Below are 19,174 nucleotides of genomic sequence, written 5' to 3'. Positions count from 1 at the left end.
GCGTCCGGCTTGCAGCTGCCCCCCGGGGCAGTGCCCGGAGGGAAAGACCGCCTCTGGCTTGACGCGGGCTGGAGCGCGAGCAGGGCGGCTGCCCGGGCCTAGCCCCGCAAGGCGGGGAAGCGCCGGAGCCCTCCGCCGCAGCCGCCGGAGGGACTGACGCACCAGCTCCTCCGCATTCCTGCCCCGGGAAGGGCCTCGAGAGCAGAGCAAGTCCTAGCGCTAGCATGCTTCGGTGCAAACAACGGGGGGCACTTTAATGCTACCGACAATTTCACAAGCAAGGCTGAGTCCTGCCCCGCTCGCGTCACGCCAGGGTGCCAGGCCCGGGGCCGTGGGTCTCTCCAAGCCCAGAGCGAGCCCCGTTTGCTCCTGGCCCGCTCTGTGTGCAGTTCTCCCGCGTTTCAGCCTTATCCACAGCGAGGGGCTGAGCCCCATATGCCTAGCACCTTTAACAGCCTCAGTAGCACCTGACCACTGGGCATCTCCACGAGGATAAGGGCACAGACGTTGTGCTCCCAGGGCACCCTCCAGCAGCGCGGCTCCCTCCCTGGCCAGGTACGCAGATGGCTGTTTAGAGGCTCCCGTGCTGGAGTTTCCCAAGCATCCTCTTGACCTCGCTCTCCACTCGCAGGAACTTGGCCTTCCTCCAGGGATTGGCAGTCTGTCTCCGGCTGCTCTCCAGGTCCTGCAGGATGAGGGCAAGGTGCTGCCGTACCCGCTCGCGGTCCCAGAAAGGCAGGTTCTTGTGCACTATACTCAGGATGTTGGACCAGTAGTCAGAGACATCGGTGCCTGCTGTAAGGAAGACCAGCACCCTGACACCGTCCCGATCCACGCGCAGGGTGTGAAGTTCCCGTTTGCCTTCCTCACTGATGTCATTGAAATACAGGCTGCAGGTTGGGAGAAAAAGGGCAGGGAGACGCTGTAAGGGCTGGTGGGCACACAGGCGGTGAGGGGCTCCCTGCATCCACCGCTAAGCGGAGGGATGCTGGGTTGGATGTGCTGCCTGCGAGAAAGAAGAAATGAGGAACTCACTGCACCGTGTCCAGCGTCGGGTGCTTTTTGGCCACCTCCACCAGCCTCAGGGCAGCCGCGTCTGCCAGGGAGTTGTAGCCCAAGTTGAGCTCCTGAAGGTGCTGGTTCTTGGCCAGGTGCTGAGCAATGACCTCGACACCCTGGTCCCCCAGCGAGGTGTGCAGCAGGGAGAGGTGGGTCAGCGAGCAGTTGCCTGCCAGCGCCTCGGCCAGGAATTGTGCCCCCTGCTCGCCCACAGGGTTGTTTGCCAGCCTGCAGACACACAAGCTCAGGGGAATGGCCAAGGCTAGGCACGGGGCCCAGACCCAGGGTTCAGGGTGGGTGGCGGGGACACTTTCACGGAGGTGATGCCTCGCTCACTGCTGTGTACTCACCGCAGGTTGCTCACCACACACTTGTCATCTAGGAGCAGGTCACGGATTTCCTTGCAGGCATCAGGGCCCAAGCTGTTCAGCTGCAGACTGATACAGAGCAAGAGATGGAATGGCAGCGAGAGCAAGAGAGCACCCCTGCTCTCTCCCTTCACCCCAGCCTTCTCCTGCCCTCGCTGTCACCATCCCATCTGGGATCACCAGAGACGTCCAGGCAAGGCTTCCTCTCCAAAAGGGAGCACACAGCAAGTGCACCTACAGTCCCACCAGAGTTTGGGTAGCATCAGTTAGCAGATCCAGTACTAGCAGAAGCAGGGCAGAGAAACGGGAATCGGGACCTGTGGGCAGCAGGTGAAGGTCTGAGGAGGGAGTAGGACTCTACCAAGCCCTCTGGAGCATCTGGAGGAAGGAAGCTCTGCACAGCCCAGCTGCACAGCTCAGTCCGTCTTTACTGAGTGTGGCCTGCCACCCCCTGGGCGATGGGAAGACTGCAAGTCCACGAATGGACTGGAAAGGATCCAATCCCTTTGCGCAGTCAAGACACCCACCCTTGACTGCCTCTCTCCTGGCCAGAGTTAGTAAAGCTGGCTACACAGTCATGCTGGCTGCTTCTGGGCATCGAGACCCTCCCAAGCAACGGGAGAGACCTGGCCCTGCAGAAAAGCGGGACAGCCTGTGGTGCTAAACGTAGGAGAGAGCTCTAAGGAGTCTCACTGCAGGGTGTGTTGGGACTCCAAGTCCCAGCATGCAGTGCCGAGCAACGCTGCTGGGAGTGTTGCCTATTGGAAGCTGTAGTCCCCTGGTCTACACTGAGGATAAACAAGGGCCTGCGTGCCTTTCTCCTGCTTTTGCCATGCTCCAGCTCCTGGTGGGCCCTGAGATGGGTAGAGGTGAAAGCAAAATCTGTTTTTTTGAGTGCTGCCCGAGGGCAAGAGAAGGTGATACTCACTGGAGAGCCTTGCACCGCAGCAGGACAGGGAAGAGGGTCCTCAGGCTGCTGGTGTCAATATTGCAGGATGTCAGGTTCAGCTCCTCCACCTCGTGGCACGTGGTGCCCATGACAGATGCCAGGACAGAGCACTTGAGAGGGGTCATCTTGACGGATGAGAGGTTGACGGTCCGGAGGGAGCGGATGGCCTCAGCTGTGAAGCGTTCATTCTGGAACTCATGGAGGAAGAAGAGGTAGTCCATCATCTCAGATGGGGGCAGCCCTTTACGGCTGTTCCTGATAACCGTCTTCTTCATGGCCTTGGCGATCTCAAAGGCTGCTAGATTCTTGATGGAGCAGCCCAGCTGGTCCAGGATGGCGCGGTTACGGCGGGACAGGATCCCACCCATGAAAATGGGGAAGAGCTCAAAGACCTCATCATCAGAGATCTCGTCAGGGTGATGCATGGGGCCCTCCATGCCCAGGATGCTGGAATTGATCTGGTCCAAGACATCATCGTTGAAATAGTCCTCTTCTTTGAACATCTCCTCTGCCATGGTTCGGGCAATAGTGTCTCGGTCCTTGCCACTCAGCCGGGAGAAGTAGCGAGGGAAGATTTTGAGCAGGTTAAGAAGCACTGGCAGGAAGCGCAAGGGCAGCACCTTGGAGATGATGTTCAGAACCACAACAACATCTTCACTTACCTTCCCAAAGACCTCTGACAGCTCCTTCCCCACTCGCTGTGCCAAGGTCTTCTTCTCACCCAGCACTACATACAGGGCTGCCAGATATTCCTGCATAGCAGGAATGGTGAAGACGAAGGTGTGCTCTTTGCCTGGCTGCACACATGGTGTGAGGAAGAAGCGGAAGACATCACTGCGGAAAACCTCCAGGAGGTTGAGCTCACTTTCGGTCTTCATCTCCACCTCAAAGCACTGCTGCAAGTCCTCCTCTGAGAAGCAGGTCTTGCGGGACATCACCCCTTCGTGGGCCAGCTTGCCAACCGTCTTGGCTACATACTTCATCATAGAGATATTGGTGGGGTCGGTGCTGTCCAGCACCTCACCGCTGAAGTTGAGCCTCAGGAAGCTGGTGTAGATGCCAGTTAGGGTCTGACTGGGAGGCACCGTCTTGGTAAAGTAGAGGAAATGCAGTGTTGTGCAGACTAGCCAGCAGTAAGAGGGCAGGAAGCAGGCAGCAGCAATTTGGTTGTGGCGCTCCAGGTTTCTTGACAACATTTCCACTAAGTTGTCTTGCTCTCCTGAGCTACTCCTTGGACTGTTATCACTGCCATCTTCTCCATTGCAGCCAGGCTGGCTCAGGCGCATCTGAAAGTACAGCTTCTGGAGGTTGGTGTCGGAGAAGCCACAGATCTCAGCGTAGCGGCCCACATACTTGCCCGGGATCCGGCGCACTGCAGATGGGCGTGTGGTGACGATGATACTGGCCTGGAAGCAGAGGACAGGATGAGTCTGGAGGTGCTCCCTCTGTCTCTTTGATCTAACTTCAGCAGGATGCCAAGCCCCTGACCCACATATGATAGCACAAGAATCAGACCAGCCAGGGCCTGTGGTTCAAGGAGCTGCTGACCACAGGGTGTTGGTTCAAACCTGGCCTGGTCAGAGGGGACAAAAGAGCTTTCTTTATCCAGTGCTAGACATAAATATAGTCTGGAAGGCCTCAGCCAGGCAGACAGATTCCCAGCTACTGCTTTCTTTGTCTTTCAAGGCTTGCCCATTGCTCCAAAGGCTCCACAGAGAAAAACCAGCAGCAGTGACATGAAGCCACCTTGGCAAGTTCCTCCAAGGATGAAGGATGACTGTTCACTCACAGCCAAGCTAGGTTACAAGCAATTAGTATAAGGGCAAGAGGCTGTGTCTGCAATGCCCCAGGGCTCACCCCCAGCCTTTCTCCAGCACGAAGGAGCTGGAGGAAGACAGAAACACTGACCTCTGGCAGGAGGTATTTCCGCAGAAGGTTGACCACGATGGCAGAGGGAGGCACGGGCTCATTGGGGTCACAGCACAGTTCTGTGCCAGCCAGCCGGAAGTCTAAGTTGAGGCGCTCTAGGCCATTGAGGATAAAAAGCATCCTGAGGTTGGAAGTGCCCAGCACTGGCACCACATCGCGGAGGTGCTGGTACTTCTTGGTGATGAGGCGCCGCAGGGAGATGGGGGTGTGACTCTGGGACAGATCCTCACAGGAGAAGGGGATGACTAGCTCAAAGCGGGGCAGGCGCCCATGGCACCAGTCCACTACCATCTTCTTGATGAGTGTACTCTTCCCTGTGCCAACAGTGCCAAACAGCACCACAGTCTTCACCTGCCGCCCACAGGCGTCCACATCAAAAAGGTTCTGGAGGCTGATTACCCGGCTGGAGGGCTGCTGGAGCTGGTGCTGGATGGTCAGGTCAGGCGAGGGCTTCAAAATCTCCTCCAGGGAGCTCTCTCGGATCACTGGGTCCACGTGGACAGCGTCTAGTGAGAAGGAAGGGCCAAACTGCCTCTCCTCATTGGGTTGGTGGCTGAACCATGCAGACAAGCTCTTCTGGTGCTTCTTGATGGCATCTAGGAAGAGGAAGGTGATTGGCAAGACAAGGGCTTCCCAGTTCCAGAGGAATGGAGAAGTTGCGTGCCACAAGCCACCTCAGTGAGCTGGCTGCAGAGAGGAGAGCAGAACCCAGGAGTCCCAGCCCTCATTGCTCTTGCTCACCACTGCACTGCTCAGGGCAGCACCTGTCCCCAACCTGTTGTGTAGGACCCTCCATCCTTTTGGGTGCAAGGTTGCAAGCTTACCAGAAGAAGTCACATTCCTCAGTGCAGCCAGGCCATGGCGGGGGGAGCTAGGCTGGGCAGGGGGCTCCTGGGACCCTCCTTGGTAGTGTACGCACCTTCTGCAAGGGGAGGGAGAGTGCTGTGAGGAAGGCAGGAGTAGGCTGCCCAGTGCCCTGTCCAGATGTGGAGTGGGCAGTCTACAGATCAAACGTGAGTACCGTGGGAGGCACCTGAGCAGATCCAGCTCTCCTGCCCTTCTCCCCTTCCTTTCACTGCACCGAAGGAGAGCATGGGGCTGCTGCACGCATGAAGAGGAGCTGAGGGCATGTCAGCAAGCCCTACACTGTGCCATCCCTTGCCCGGTGTGGGAACGAGGCCACAGCAAGGCAGAGGGGTCGGAATGAATTCAAGGGGGTAGGGAACCAGGCCTGGGTTGTTTTCCAGGTGGAAGCGAAGAAGCAGCTAAGCCCATAGCACCCCAACGGCCCCAAGGCAGCCAGGCCTACGACCCATGTCCCCAGTGGTCACAGGGGCTGAGTGGGCTCAGGCCAGGCCCCAGCTGTGTCCCGCCATACCTGGGGAAGGACACACCATCTGCACAGAGGATCTTCCTGAGGAAGGAGCTGCTGGCAGTGCCTGGATGGAAGAAGCACACACATCATCAGCGATGGCCTCGTCTTCCACCAGAGCTCGCACCACCCAGCTTATGGGCTTAGGATCTTGCTGTGGCAACCCACAGACCGTACGAGCTCAGCCAGAAGGGTGGGGAGAGGTTTCCACCAAAGACAAGGCTTCTCGAGGATGAAGACAGATTCGGGGTCGCAGTCCTGCAGCCACAGCGCATGGCTCACCTGGCACCGACGCAGCACACAGGTACGGCCGCCGGGTCCCCCTTCGCCCCGGCAGGGATCCACGCAGCTGCATCCAGCTGCCCCAGGGCAGGTGGCTCTGGCACTGCATGGCCCGAGACATCTTCTGGCTGAAGCAGAGGGGCACGCCGGGAGCCAGCCCAGCTCCGCAGCCGGAGTCCTGGGAGTCCAGGGGCTGGTGCTCGGAGAGAGTGCTTGCAAAAAGTAAAGATGAGCCTCTCCTAAATATCTGCACGCATAGTGGGTTCTCCCTAATCCCAGCAGTGGTACTAGCCCGGGCTGCTCCCCGCGGAGATGCCGAGCGGAGCGGAGCCTCCTCCCGTTTAAAGCGGCCGGGGAGGCAGATGGGATGACAAGCGCAGGCTGGCCGCAGGATGCCAGGGCACAGCTGGCTCCTGCCCTCGGGGCTGCACGAAGCTTGGCACAGCTCCGGGTGACGTTTCCTAGGCAAAGCGCCTGTCTCCGGCTGCGGATGGCGGAGCGGTGCTCAGCGGTGCCCGGTGTAGCCGGGGCTGTCCAGCAGCCTTCCCGCCCGGATCCGGCTGTGCGGGACCTGCCGGAGGAGCACTGTGGGGTTTACACCCTCCTCCCCAGGGACGTGGTGCAGCAACACCCAGCCTTACCTGTCCCGGCTGGGTCCCGCAGAACAGGCTGTGCCTGTAGTGACGCAGTCTCCCAACCCCGGCTCAGCTGGGTGATGCTTCAGGGACGCAGGCTGCTGTCAACGCCCCCGACATCCTGAGAAACTGAGGCACAGGACTAAGGAAGCGGATAGGAAGGGACAGGAGGCAAAAACTCTTTGCATGTGCCCACCCCCCCCCCGGAGAAGACAGGCCGGATGACTGCTCGCTCACACCTTCTGCAGCCTGCGCTTTTTGCAGTCCCTTCTTGTGTGATCCACGTGGGGAAACCGAGGCAGGGGAGAGGGCCTGGCAGAGCTGATACTGAATCCTGCCGTTCTCACCAGGGCCTTTGCAGCAAGCAAAGCCTGATGCGTGCCGTGCCGGGACCCCAGCCGCTTCGCGAGCACCCTTTGCCCCCCGGGGCATGTCGGGGCACAGGAGGCGCTGAGACGCCCGCCTGCTGTGCCCCCCCCCCTTCAGGGACCCCCGCGTGCTGGTCCTGCCCAGGCGCCTGCCCAGCAGCGGGGCCAGGCCAGGGCCGCGGCGGCAGGGGCACCTTGAGCCCAGGGCAGCGGCCGGGCTGGCGCGGAGAGGCTGCAGCCCAGGCGGCAGGCGTTACCTCCAGCGGGATTCCTCGTGGGGAGCCGCGGCATGCCGGCCCCCTCGCCGCCGGGTGCCCAGGCAGGGGAGCCCGGGGCCGTTCACCCTGCCGTTTCCATTTCTGTCTCGAGGAAGAAGCTGCTCTCTCCGGCGCCTGTTTTGCAGCGGTAACTTCCTGCCGCGGCGTCCCGCCCCGCGCCACGGCCGCGCTGGCTCGCTGCCGCGGCGGGGTGGGCAGAGCGGCGAGCGGGCACGGCTGCGGGGACGCCTCCGAGGGCTGGCACGACACCGGCAAGGAAAAACAGCTCCTGGCCCGTCTCAAACACGGGGACGGCCCTAGCCTGCAGCATCCGGGCTCCCGGGCTCCGACCCACAGCGCTGCGAGGAGCAGCCTCCCCGGGACACATCTGGCTGCGCTGCACTCCCAGCTGTGCAGGGGGCCAGAGCACCAGCCCTGCTCCGGAGTTAAAGCCTTCGGAGCTCAGCTGCCTGGCAGGGAGCTGAGCTGGGCAGTGCTGCCCGCGGCGGGCAGGTCCGGACCCTCCCGGCTGGGCCCGCACAGCGCCTAGCGCCAGGACGGGTGTGCAGAGAGCACGACAGCAGCAGCCCCGTGGGCACAGAGCCCCGAGGCAGCTGTGCTGGGAGGGCAGCTTAGCTTGCCTGGGTATGCCTGCGTGTGCAGCACGCACACGCGCGTGTGCGGACAGGCGTATCCACGCCTACCCCTTTGCTCCTTGCAGATCTGCTCCTGCAGCCTGGCAAGGAAGTGCTGCTCAGCGGTGGGAGGCATCCAGGCGCTACAGTATAAATATAAGTTTTATTGATGTGTGAAACCCAACAAGTACAGCTGGCATCCCAGAAACACTGAAATAAGCCACAACACATCTGCCTGCTCCGCAGCTCCTGCGGCAGAGCCCGCTGGCGGGCCGGGACCTCAGGCACCCAGGGCCGGCAGGGCACTTCCCTGCACGCGCAGCGCAGGCTGCCCACGGCACCGGGAGTTCCCACGGCAGAGAGGGGGACAAACGGCCTCCACACACGGTGAGAACGAAACACTGTTTTATTGCCTGATTTGAGAGAGGGGTGCAACCCTGCAAGAAGCCCCATCCCTCCCTGCGCTGGCCCAGCCTCCCCCTCCAGCAAACCCTAGCACCGGCGCTGTGATAATGCATTTGCTCTTCTTGTGCGTGTGCCGAAGGAGGCCTGGCCATGCGCGGAGGTGAGAGGCCGTATCCCTGCTTGCATGCCCGTGTGCCTGCGCCTGCTCACGGCACACGTGAGGGGAGAGCCAGCACCTGCTGCATCCGTTTCTCTGGGCTGAAAGAGCTGCACGGAGGAGCCAGAGCAATTTTAAATGGGGTGAGGTTCATCGACAGCCCCTGCAGCAGCTGGGAAGGCGGGATGCTCCTTGGGAGCCGGAGCCGCAGGCTGAACCACATCCTCATCCATTAAAGTGCATTGCAGGGAAAGACGCGGGCAGAGGAGGGAAGAGGAAGCCTGTTCTCCAGGGCAGGGGGAAGAAGCCTGTTCTCCATCACACTCTTCTCCTGATGATCCAGACGTGCTCCCTGGTGGCTTTCCTGCGGCCCCAGGCACCCCACAGCCCCCTCCCCTGCTCTGATAAAGTGCATCCTTGCCACGCTCGTGCGCCTAGTGCGCAGACAGGGGACTCGGCTCAGACGTGCCCAAGACAAGGCTAGACCCAGCCCAGCAGCCCCCTCGGCCACATCCCACAAAACAGGAGTGCCAGGGGGACCGCAAGGCTGTAGCTAGCTCATCCCAAAGAGACAGTCCTCGAGAGAGCCCCGCCAGTGCAAATGTGCTTTGTCCCTTTGCATTTCTCTGTGCATTCCTCCCTCTACGGGATTGTCCTCGCTGCAAGGGGAGGGCTCGTGGACAGGCGCTTCCCGGCACCAGAGTGACCCGCGAGGCAGCTGGAGCCCGGCTCCCGTTGCTGCCAGGGGTGCTCATCCCTTCCCCTGGGCACTTCGGGCCTTCTCCCACACGACGTGCCCACGGCTGCGCGGGCAATAGAGGATTTTTGCCCCATGACTCTGCACGCCCCAGCCCACTCGGCCACCTTGGGGATGCAGCCATCCTCCAACTGCACGCTCACCCCAGCCCCAGCCCCACACGAGCGCGTACCTGGTCAGCCAGGGTGCTCCCCCACCTCTGCCGGGCTGGCACGGGGGCCCCCGCCAGGCCCACTGCTCCTGGAGATCTGCGGGGTGCTACCGGCCGCCCCATCCCCACCAGGCAGCTCCAAGCAGGCGCCTGCGGAGTTACGCGCCCCGGGGAAGGCTGGGGCCATCTCGCTCTGGCCACGCTCAGCGCTCAGCTGGAGCGGTGCTGTCCCACGTCGGCAGGGGATGCTGGCAAGTGGGGGCTTGCACTGCAGCATCCCTGTGCTGGGGGGATGCAGGCAGTCATGGGTGCTTGTGGGCAGCCCCCCTCTGCTGCACGCGCTGCCCATGGCTACGCTGTCTCATCCTGCTTCCTCTGGGTGCAGCGTCAGCTCCAGCGGCGATGGCATGGGGACATCCCTGGAGGTAGCAGGTGCTGGACATGGACAGCAGCAGGAGGGGTGTGCCAGGAGCAGGACCCACAGGCTGCCACCCACCACAAGAGTCCCCACTGCCAGGGAGCAGACGGGAGGCAGGAGCTGTGCAGGATCGAGCCATCAGCACCTCCTGCTGACTTAGCGTCCAGCCAGGAGGAAATCATCAGCCCAGCAGTGCAGACCTTGCACTGGGCAAGGCTTAACTCACTGCAGCCCCGGAGCAGGGTAGGAGGACGAGCAGCTGTCCGACAGCCCCACAGACGGCGAGATGGAGATGGGCGACGGCCCGCAGCTCGGCCGCCCCTCTAGTCCCCAGCCCATCCGCCTGCCTGGCGAAGGAGCAGATGTGCAGACTGTTCCCACTGGGCCCGGCCCTGCCTGGGCACAGCAGCTGTGGTCAGCACCCATCCCCGGCAGCCCTGGAGATGATGCTAGCACATTGCAGAGCACACCGCAGGGCGGGCAGCAAGGGAGGATCCAGGAACGGAGGGGAATTTAGGGAGGCACAGCAGAAAGTCAGCCAAGAGCCCCTGGGGAATACCCTCGTGCTCAGCACAGAAAGGGCATCAGGGCACATCCGCTTTGGGACCTCTGTGCAAGAGCACCCCACGGATAGGAGCGCCTCACAGCAATGCAGTCCAGGCAGAGGGAAACTCGACCTTGCTGACAGTCCAGCATCAACACAGCCACGTGTCTCCATACATCTCCCATCAGCCAGGCTGTGCTGAGTGGAGCAGTCCCAACAGAAACCAGGAAAAAGTAAGGAAGAGTCTCAAGGAGTTTGTTCTTCTTCTTACTGAAATCTGCTCCTCTTCTTCCTGGCCCTTGTCCTGAAATACCCCGCTGCTCAGAGGGAGCTGGCACAGGCATCTCACAGACTGCACCTGAAGTAGGGGCCTACGTGCCAGAGCAGTGGAGAGCTGCCTTGCCCTGTTTGGGGTTGCTGGAAAGCACGGTGTCTCCAGGTCTGTGGGTGAATCCATGCAGCCCCTTGCCCATGGGGTGGGCCTGCATGATGCGGCTGGGCAGCGCTCCCTGCTCCTGGTTTTGCAGCATGTGCAAACACCCTGCTGCCTTCTGATCTCAGCTCTGCTCCCATCAGAGAACCAGCAAGGTGCCAAAATGCGTTGCCTCAGCAGGGAGCACAGGTGACTTTGGAGGGGCCACCAGAGACACTTGCCAAAGGGACCTTCTCTGGATACCAGTCATGATGTGCAAGGCCCTTACCTGTGTCGGGATTGTGCAACACAAATGAACCACTCGAAGATCTCACCCACTCGAAGATCTCACCCACTTTACAACTCATGTGCTGCTGGGGCCTGCTTCTGCACCATGTCACACTGGAAGGACCCCTCTGTGATGAGGCCGAGCATCCTCTGGGCTGGCATCCTCTCCTTGCAGGCAGCTCAAAGCCCGTGCTGAGCATGGTCATCTTCCCTGCTCTGCCGGGACAGCCGCAGCTGCACAGGAAGAAGAGGAGCGAGGTGGCACAGGGGCTGCAGCCAGCTCCGAAGGGCTCAGGACCAGCTCTGCTCCCGCAGCAGAGGCGCCAGCAATGTCAGCAGCTCAGCACCACCCGGGCGTGGGACCTGCATCCTCCCCATGTCGTGCAGCACATCTCTCCATGTTGGTCACTTTTAGCTTCTTAGCGCCGACCTCTAAGGCAGTGGGGACTAAGCGTGGGACTGCCTAAGGTCCGAGAACACCATCCCCTTCCCACGGACCCCGCTGCTCCCCAGGTTCGAAGCTCCCGTCTCTGAGGATGGCGGATGAGCAGCAGTCTGAGGCAGAGCCTTCCAAGCCCTCCTCTGCCCGCTAGCTCCAGTTTCCCTCCATACACTGGGAAGCAGAGGGGTTAAAAAAATGCAGAAAAAAAACAAGAGAGGGGGATTTCTGCAGGAAGCGAGAGGAAGGGAACGCAGCAATTTCTGTGGCTACGGTGACAGGAAACAGCAAAAGCCTTGTGCAACTCGGTCTAATGCAACTTAGGGCTCTCCTTAGCCCCGACACACGTGCTGCTGTCCCGGGGCTCGTGGGCGGGCGGTGCGTGGCAGAGCCGTGCTTCACGGGCGTCTCCTCGCGGCTTCAGCCCCCGGCGCTGGGGCAGCTCCCCAGCACCTCTCTCCTCCCACCCAGCGCCGCTGGCTCCTCTCTGCCTTGCTCTCGGTGTGGCTTTGCAGACGCTTGCCTCCGCAGAACTGTCCCCAGTGTCCTCAGAGGCTCGGTGGACCTGGACAGTGCTGGGCGGGGGTGATGACAGGGGGTCCAAGATCCAAGCAGTCCCGGGGCAGAGGGCGGCACATGCCAGGGCTGTACAAAACAGTTGCGATGACGAGTGTGTGGAAAGGTTAAAACAGTTCCGAGACGTCTCAAAACCCTTCTCGACTGAGCCAGGTCTGGCTGGCACCTGCCAATATCTCCACCACAGACCGTGACCTGCCAGGAGTGCTGTGTCCATCTGCAGATCGTCTCTCACAGCAGGCCAGGCCCAGGAACGGCTTCGGGGCCCTGAGACCCCTTTATCTCTCTGACTTGACTTTGTACCTGAGGACCAGGTAAGCCAGGAGCCGCAGGATGATGAAGAAGATGCCCAGGATGAGGAAGTCCAGGTAGAGCTTGGCCTCCTCCACATCCAGCTCCTGCAGGATCTTGATGGGCTTTTGGAAAGGGCAGAAGTCCTCGAGGCACTCCAGGTCCTCGCGCTCCATGGCGTAGATGGTGAGAATGACACCCTCAAAGCCATACCTAGGGAGGAATGCACCACCGCATGAGCTATTAATTACATGCTGCTCCCGGCACCCAGCCAGACAAGTCAGGGTGCCCATTCCCTGTTGAGCCCCCACGGGAGCTGCCCGCCAGAGCACAGAGTCCCACCTGACATAGGAGACGTAGGAGCTCCACTGCAGGTAAGTGGGGATGGTCTTGAAGCTGACGAAGAAGCCTGAGAAGAGCAGCACGGGGATGGCAGTGACGGGTCCCACGAAGGTGGCCACCTGGGGAACGGAGGCCATTGGGGGTCATGTCCCCACATAGAGGTGTACCCGAGCTTTGGCAGGGTGGCTGTACGCACCCCCCTGTAGCACTCACATGCCAGCCTGCAGGAAACACTTCCTCATGCTCCTCCTTGTCGTGAGACCTCCAGCAAACACCACCGCCCCCCCCATGCCACCACCCTCCCGCTCCACCCTCCAGCAAAGCCAGGGACTCATCCAACCTGCAGGGAAGTGGAAGCCGCTCCAATGAGAAGCCCGAGGGACTGGGCCACCAGGGCCGTGGCTGTGGCCAGGGCAGAGAAGAGGAGGAAGCGTGTGGCCTCAGGAGGCTGGCCCGTCATCCAGTACACGATGCTACAGTATGCGATGGGGCAGATCACCTGGAGAGGGGTGGGCAAATGCACAGCTCAGCTGGACCCATGCCCACCCTCACCGCTCTCCCGCCAGACCTTCCCCGGGGGACGGAGAGCCTCAGGGACCCCACATCTTTCCCCTGGCTGTGCCGAGGAAGGCAGGTCAGCATCAGGCCATGCTTGAGTCCAGCCAGAGGCTCACCTGGAAAGGCACATCTGCCATGGTCTTTGCCAGGTAATAGGCCTTCAGGCTGTACCAGTAGTTCAAGTGCTCTCGCAGGAACACGGACATCTCCTGCGGGACTGTAGGGAGAGGGCCAGGAGGAGTTAGCAGCCAGCAGCACCCTGGGCCATGCTGCTCCAGCCCTCACCCCCGCTTGCCCCTGGTATCCACGGATGTGATGTTCCCCCTGCCCAGGGCATGAGGTGGCCTCCTGTGTGTGCCCAGCCGCGAGTGACTGGGCAAACTGCTTTGCCAGGGAGAAAGCCAATGACCAACACAGAAACTTTCTGCATGGAAGAGTCAGCTTGGCTGAGGGGGTTTAGTCAAACTTTTTTGGGAAGCGAGAAAGAGAAGAAAGGCCAAAAATGCTACTTTGCAGACATTTTGTCAGCAAAAAAATTCTGGGAATTCTGATTTGAGCCAGCACGTATATTATAACCAGCTGTAAAACAAAAGGCAATACCCTCAAAACTGGAATATACTTCAGGCAATCCAACCTGAAAATTTCCCCATTTTTTATTTGATTCTTTTCCTCTCTTCTGCCATGGCCCCCCCTCCTTTACCCCAGTTTGGCTGGCTCCACCACTGTCAGACACTCAGCCATGGTGCTCAATCACCCTCCTCTGCCCCTTGGGGTGGGTTGGTGGCCCCAGGAGCAGCTAACTGCTGTTGGGGCAGGGAGCTCCTTACAGGTGAGGATGGTGGGCATCAGTGCGGCAAACATGAGGAAGAGCATGGAGAAGAAGAGAAACCCAGTGTTGTTGAAGACTTTGCCGGCATCGTTGCCGATGTGCAGGTAGAGCAGCCCAATGAGCACCCCGATGCAGATGTGGGACATGAACCGCAGGTGGGTCAGCACCTGCAGGCAGAGGGTGCATGGGGCTCAGAGAAAGGCATCACAGGTCTCAAGGAGAGAGGAGGACAGCTTGCCTGCTCCTTCAAGGTGATCCCCACTCTTCCCACTGTCCAACTCCCCTCTCCACCTGCTCCATACTCCCCTAATCCTGGCCCCCTTCCCTCATGCATCCCCTCTCTCTTGGCCACTGGCCCTCCCCTGCCCTCACCGTATCCCGCAGGATGCAGATAAAGGTTCTCTTGAAGAGGATGCAGAACTGGGTCGTGGTGTTGGTGGCGAAAGTGTGACTCTCGATGTGGTCCACATCCTACAAGACCATGGGCAAGTTAAGGATGTGGGTCAGGCTCACAAGATTAGCTCCCTGCAAGCACAGCTCCCAAATGCTCCCTGTTTCCAGCGTACCCCTCAGGAGCACCTCCAGTGAGGATGGGCACTACCAAACACCATCACAGAGCCATAGCTTGATACTGTGGATGCTGGCTGAACATTGTGCTCCCCCCCCACACACACCTGAAGGCCCTTGACATCCCAAGACACCTCTGCACCACAGGACAGGAGGCACCGACCTGTCCCCAGCTGGGTATCCCAGGGCCTGCCGCTCCCTGAGGTCACAGGAGGCTCCTCTCTGCCCCACTCACCCCCACGCAGTGTGCTGGGCACGATGAATCTGCCTTTTCAGGACTGCTCTTCTTCTCGGCCATGGTGCACATGCCATTCTGGACAGCGCGGAACAACACGGGGTTGAGATCTCCGTACTCTCCTGAGGCCACCTCAATAACTGTGGAGGAGGACACAGACCCTGAGAGGTGCAGACCCTGCTCTCGCCATCCCATCATTTGGCCTGACCATGCCACAGCCCCTTCGCACAGCCCCTGCCCCAAGGTGTCCAGACTGCCTGGTGAGTATCTAATGCAGGGTGCAAGCATGGACAACCTCACTCCCTAGCCTACCCAGGGACACTTTGAGCACCCTTTAGAGCTGAGACCTTGTGTTTGAATCTTGCCACCCTCTGCTCCTACCGCAGCCCTAGCTGGGCGCACTCACTGAAGTCGGCAGGGTTGTGGTACGTGGGGCAGTGGAGGCCGAGGCCCTTCAGGTAGGGGATGAGGTTGGTCACAACGCCTTTGAAGATGCACTGGCCCTGGCTCAGGATGTACAGCTGCAAGAGAACAATGAGGCATGGCAGGCACATGGCAGAGCAGCCAGGGGCAATGCCCTGCTCCTGCCCACCCCTGTCCCTAGGGTAACTGGGGCACCCTCACCAGACCCTTGCCTTCAGGGCTGTGTGCCACACCAGCCCCAGGTAAAATGCCCTGCACTCATCCCTCCCACGGCTTCTCTTTTGGGCTCCTAGAGCCAGAGGGACCCTGCAACCCCCAAAGACAGAGCCCCGTTCCCCAGCCCAGCCCAAACCTTGTCAAACATCTCAAAGAGCTTGGCACTGGGCTGGTGGATGGTGCAGATGATGGTCCGCCCGCCCTGAGCCAGCGACCGCATCAGGGAAACCACTTGGAAGCAGGAGGCACTGTCCAGACCGCTGCAAGATGGGGCAGGGGAGAAAGAGACAGCAAGGAGAGATGGGGAGAGATGAGAGGGTGAGAAGTACATCCTGGAGATGCCTTCAGCTGCCTCCCGTTGTGGGAGCCTTCCTAAAACAGCACTGGACTGAGCACCCTGCCTCTCATGGGCTGGTGGGCAAAGCACCTCTTGGTAGCCCCAACCCCATGTGCCCCAGCCCCGGCAGCCTCACCTGGTGGGCTCATCGAAGAACATGACTGGAGGGTTGTTCACCAGCTCCAGGGCGATGGCCAGGCGCTTGCGTTGGCCGCCAGACAGTGAGATGGTGCGGGTGTAGGAGCACTCCAGCAGCCCCAGAGCCGTCAGGATCTCATTGACCTGGGAGACAGCCTCATTCACTGGGGGCTCCCTTCCCACAGCTCCCTCCAGCCTTCCCATCACTGGGGGCCCTTTGGGGTTCACCTGGTCCCCCTAGGGTCCTTGTGACCCCGTGGCTCCCATCCTGGGGAGAGATGAGGGGCCTGGAGCCATCTTTCCCCTGCAAAGTAGGGGGGGCTGGAGACTTACCAACTCCTTCTTCACCTCCTGCTTCTCACTCAGTTTCAGGTTAGCAGAGACCTGTGGGAAGAGGATGGGCAGGAAGACATGCCTGTTGGATGGAGGGGACAGAGACAACTGCACCATGGCCCCGTCCCCTGGAAAGGGCTGGAGGGGGGGGATGGTCAGGGATGGAGGAGCAGGAAAGACCTGCGACAGGGCTTGGCTCCCACTTCCCAGAGCCCTTGGAAATGGCATGTGTCTGCGGGGGCCCAGTGCCCAGTGGGATGCTCCCAGGATGCCCCCATAGGGCCCACTGGCCTGCCCAGCTCCTGCGCTGCTCACCATCATTGCCTCCAGCACGGTGAGATGTGGCAGGAGCATGTCGTCCTGCATGATGTAGCAGGACATTTTGCGGAAGGTGCGCAGGTCCCGCGGACGGCCGTTCACCAGGATCTGGCCCTTCATGCCGGTCTCCCTGCGGGGAAAGAGGCATGTGGGGATGTGGCTCAGGGTCTGCAGCCCTGCCCAGACCCATGGGCCATGGGGCCGATCTCACCTGTAACCAGCCAGGATGTTCATGAGGGTGGACTTCCCGGCGCCTGAGGGCCCCATGATCCCGATAAGCTCCCGCTGGCAGAACTTCCCTGATAGACATTTCAGGAGAGTCTTGTACCCTGGAGGGGGGGGAGCAGCACAGGTTTGGCTCCCGGGAGGCACGTGAGCCTGGATGCCGCTGGAGCAGCAGCGCTGTGGGGGCTGCAGTGCCCGCCCAGCACCTGGGGACCACAGGCTCTCCTGGTGCCCAGCGCTGTCTCCATCCCCGTGACTATTGCCACGGTGGCTGCTGTCCCCAGGTGGCCGCAGCCCACCTCCTCCCTGCCTCCTGCTCTTGACTGGCCCCACCAGTTCCCAGCAGCAAGATGTGTGCCCTCTGTCACGGTGAGGACCGCCGGGACCTGCAGGACGGGGCGTGAAGCCTCCCGTGGACGTTACGAGGCTGCAACCATGCTACTGCTGCATGCCATCACCCCCTCCCCGGTCCCCGGACGTGGGGCACGATGGCGTGGGGCAGCCCGAGTCCCCAAGCCCGACGAGTGCCTGGCTGGTGCCTTCATCGGCATTCGTGCCGTGACACCCAGCAGCAGCCACTGCTAATCAGGCCTAGAATTATCTCTGCTTTAAATGCAGCTGATTAGCATTTTCCGGCAGCAGAAACATGATGTGTCGGGAGTGGGAAACGGGCACGGCCTTGGGCTCTGGGGAACTGCACCCAAAACACAGCCGGGATGCAGGGTGCCACGGCCGAGCCATAGCGCCGAGGAAGGCGACGTTCCTTCAGGCCGGGAACGCCCGTGCACCCCGCACACCTCGCGCACGTCCCTGGGCGCCCAGACCCGGCGGGCGAGCCGGGAGGGGAGGCAGCGGGGCGGTGGGCAGGGGGCGGCAGGCGCTGCCTCGCGGTGCCCCCCCCCTTCCCCGGCGGCACCACACGCGCAGCGCCGGCACCACGCATGCCGCTCACGTCGGCGCCACTGCAGCTTGCAGAGCGGTTACTCGCGTTCATTGACTGCCAGTAACCTCCCGCGCCGGCAGAGCGCGGGCGGCCCGGCTCCGGGAGCCGAGAGCGCCGGAGCCCTGCACCGGCCCCTCCGTCCGCGCCAGGCCAGCCGGGATCCCACCGCCCCGCTGCGCCCTCCTCGCTGCTGCGGCCGCCTGAGCCTTTCCCCTCCCCGACCCCGGCGGAGCAGCACCCCGAGCTGCAAGCAGCCGGGCCCCGGGACACGGCAGAAAGGCTCGCTCCGCCCCGGGGCGCCCCGCCGCTGCTCTGCGTTTCCCGGGTGTCCCGGGTGCACCGCCAGGCCTCCCCCTGGGGCCCCCGGGGCCGGGCTGCCGTCCTGCTCTGCCTCAGTTTCCCCAGCGCCAGAGGCCGGCCGGGGCGGGCTGAGAGGCCTCCGCAGCGCCCGGCGGGCAGGGCTGCGCGTGCGGTGCTGCCCGCTGCAGCCCCTCGCCGGGGCCCTGCTCGTCCCTGCTGCCCTCACCTTGGGCAGATCAGCTCCCCCTCTGCCTGCAGGGCGGCCTGATTGGCATCCCATTAGCTAAGAGAGCTAATTAAAGAAGACTACCACCCACCAGCTGCCATCTGCCTCCCCTCCGCGAGCTCTCGGCCGGAGCCGCGCACGGGAAAGGGAACGGCGGCCCCGGCTGCTCGGGGAGCCGCCGGAGAGGAAATCGCCCGCCGAGTGCCCGCAGCCGCCCGGCCGGGCGCCGAGCCGGGGCACCCCTCGGGGCGCCTGCCGTCGGCACGCCGTGCCCCGACCGGCGTGGCTGGGCGAGCCCGTGCGGCTCGGCTCTCCCGGGCCGGGGCAATCCGGCGGGCCGCCTTCGCGACGCCGCGGGCGCCTGCAGCAGCCGAGGCCGGGCGCTCGGGCAAGGTGAGGGCGTGCAGAGGCGCCCTCCTCCCCGCCGGCAGCTCCTACCTCTCTTCCTCCACCAGGAGCCTTCGCGCACGGAGTAGGACAGGTCGATGAACTCGATGTTGACGGCCGAGCGCTTGGGGAGGTGGGAAAACCTCTGGGCCTCCGTGATATGGTTCTCCACCTTCTTCAGGTGTGTTGTGAGGAGCGGGGCGTCCGGGGGGCTGGCGTGGCACGCTGTGTCCTCCAGGGCAATGGAGACGCACGTGGGATCCATGCCCTTCTCTGCCATCGCGCTGCTCTGTGGGAAGCACGGGCACGGGCTCGCGGAGGCCCCTCTCCCAGGGACGGGGACCGCCGGCACGGGGGCTGAGCCACAGCAGGTCCCCTCGCACCCCTCCCTGCCGGCCCCAGGCCCCGCACCTCCCTGCAGAGCACCGTGCGGACGTGGCCCAGCACCCGCAGCCGGCCCGGGGATGCACATGGCCTCGCTCCCCTCCGCTCGCCTGCAGCCAAG

General features: G+C 62.0%; 2 protein-coding genes across 2 annotated transcripts; both read right to left on the bottom strand.

Annotated features, from left to right (window-relative positions):
• Window positions 1-228: 228 nt before the first annotated feature.
• Window positions 229-6,683, bottom strand: NLRX1 (NLR family member X1). The gene is made up of 9 exons (XM_062594672.1): window positions 6,601-6,683; window positions 5,960-6,171; window positions 5,684-5,744; window positions 5,130-5,227; window positions 4,285-4,901; window positions 2,356-3,782; window positions 1,410-1,496; window positions 1,036-1,287; window positions 229-890 (listed from the first exon to the last, which is right to left on the bottom strand). Exons 2-9 carry the CDS (start codon window positions 6,078-6,080, stop codon window positions 572-574), a joined length of 2,982 nt encoding a protein of 993 aa, XP_062450656.1. The 5' UTR covers window positions 6,081-6,171; window positions 6,601-6,683; the 3' UTR covers window positions 229-571.
• A 5,596-nt stretch (window positions 6,684-12,279) lies between these two features.
• On the bottom strand, window positions 12,280-18,949 carry ABCG4 (ATP binding cassette subfamily G member 4). The gene is made up of 14 exons (XM_062594582.1): window positions 18,721-18,949; window positions 16,800-16,917; window positions 16,586-16,718; window positions 16,271-16,321; window positions 15,936-16,081; window positions 15,599-15,722; window positions 15,230-15,344; window positions 14,824-14,963; window positions 14,394-14,492; window positions 14,020-14,188; window positions 13,309-13,409; window positions 12,975-13,133; window positions 12,635-12,753; window positions 12,280-12,505 (listed from the first exon to the last, which is right to left on the bottom strand). Exons 1-14 carry the CDS (start codon window positions 18,947-18,949, stop codon window positions 12,280-12,282), a joined length of 1,929 nt encoding a protein of 642 aa, XP_062450566.1.
• Between the last annotated feature and the right edge of the window lie 225 nt (window positions 18,950-19,174).

This window comes from Rhea pennata, chromosome 24 (genome assembly GCF_028389875.1).
Source record: "Rhea pennata isolate bPtePen1 chromosome 24, bPtePen1.pri, whole genome shotgun sequence".
Lineage (NCBI taxonomy): Eukaryota > Metazoa > Chordata > Aves > Rheiformes > Rheidae > Rhea > Rhea pennata.
Note: the sequence above shows the minus strand (reverse complement) of the source record. Positions and strands in the feature narration are given on the sequence as shown.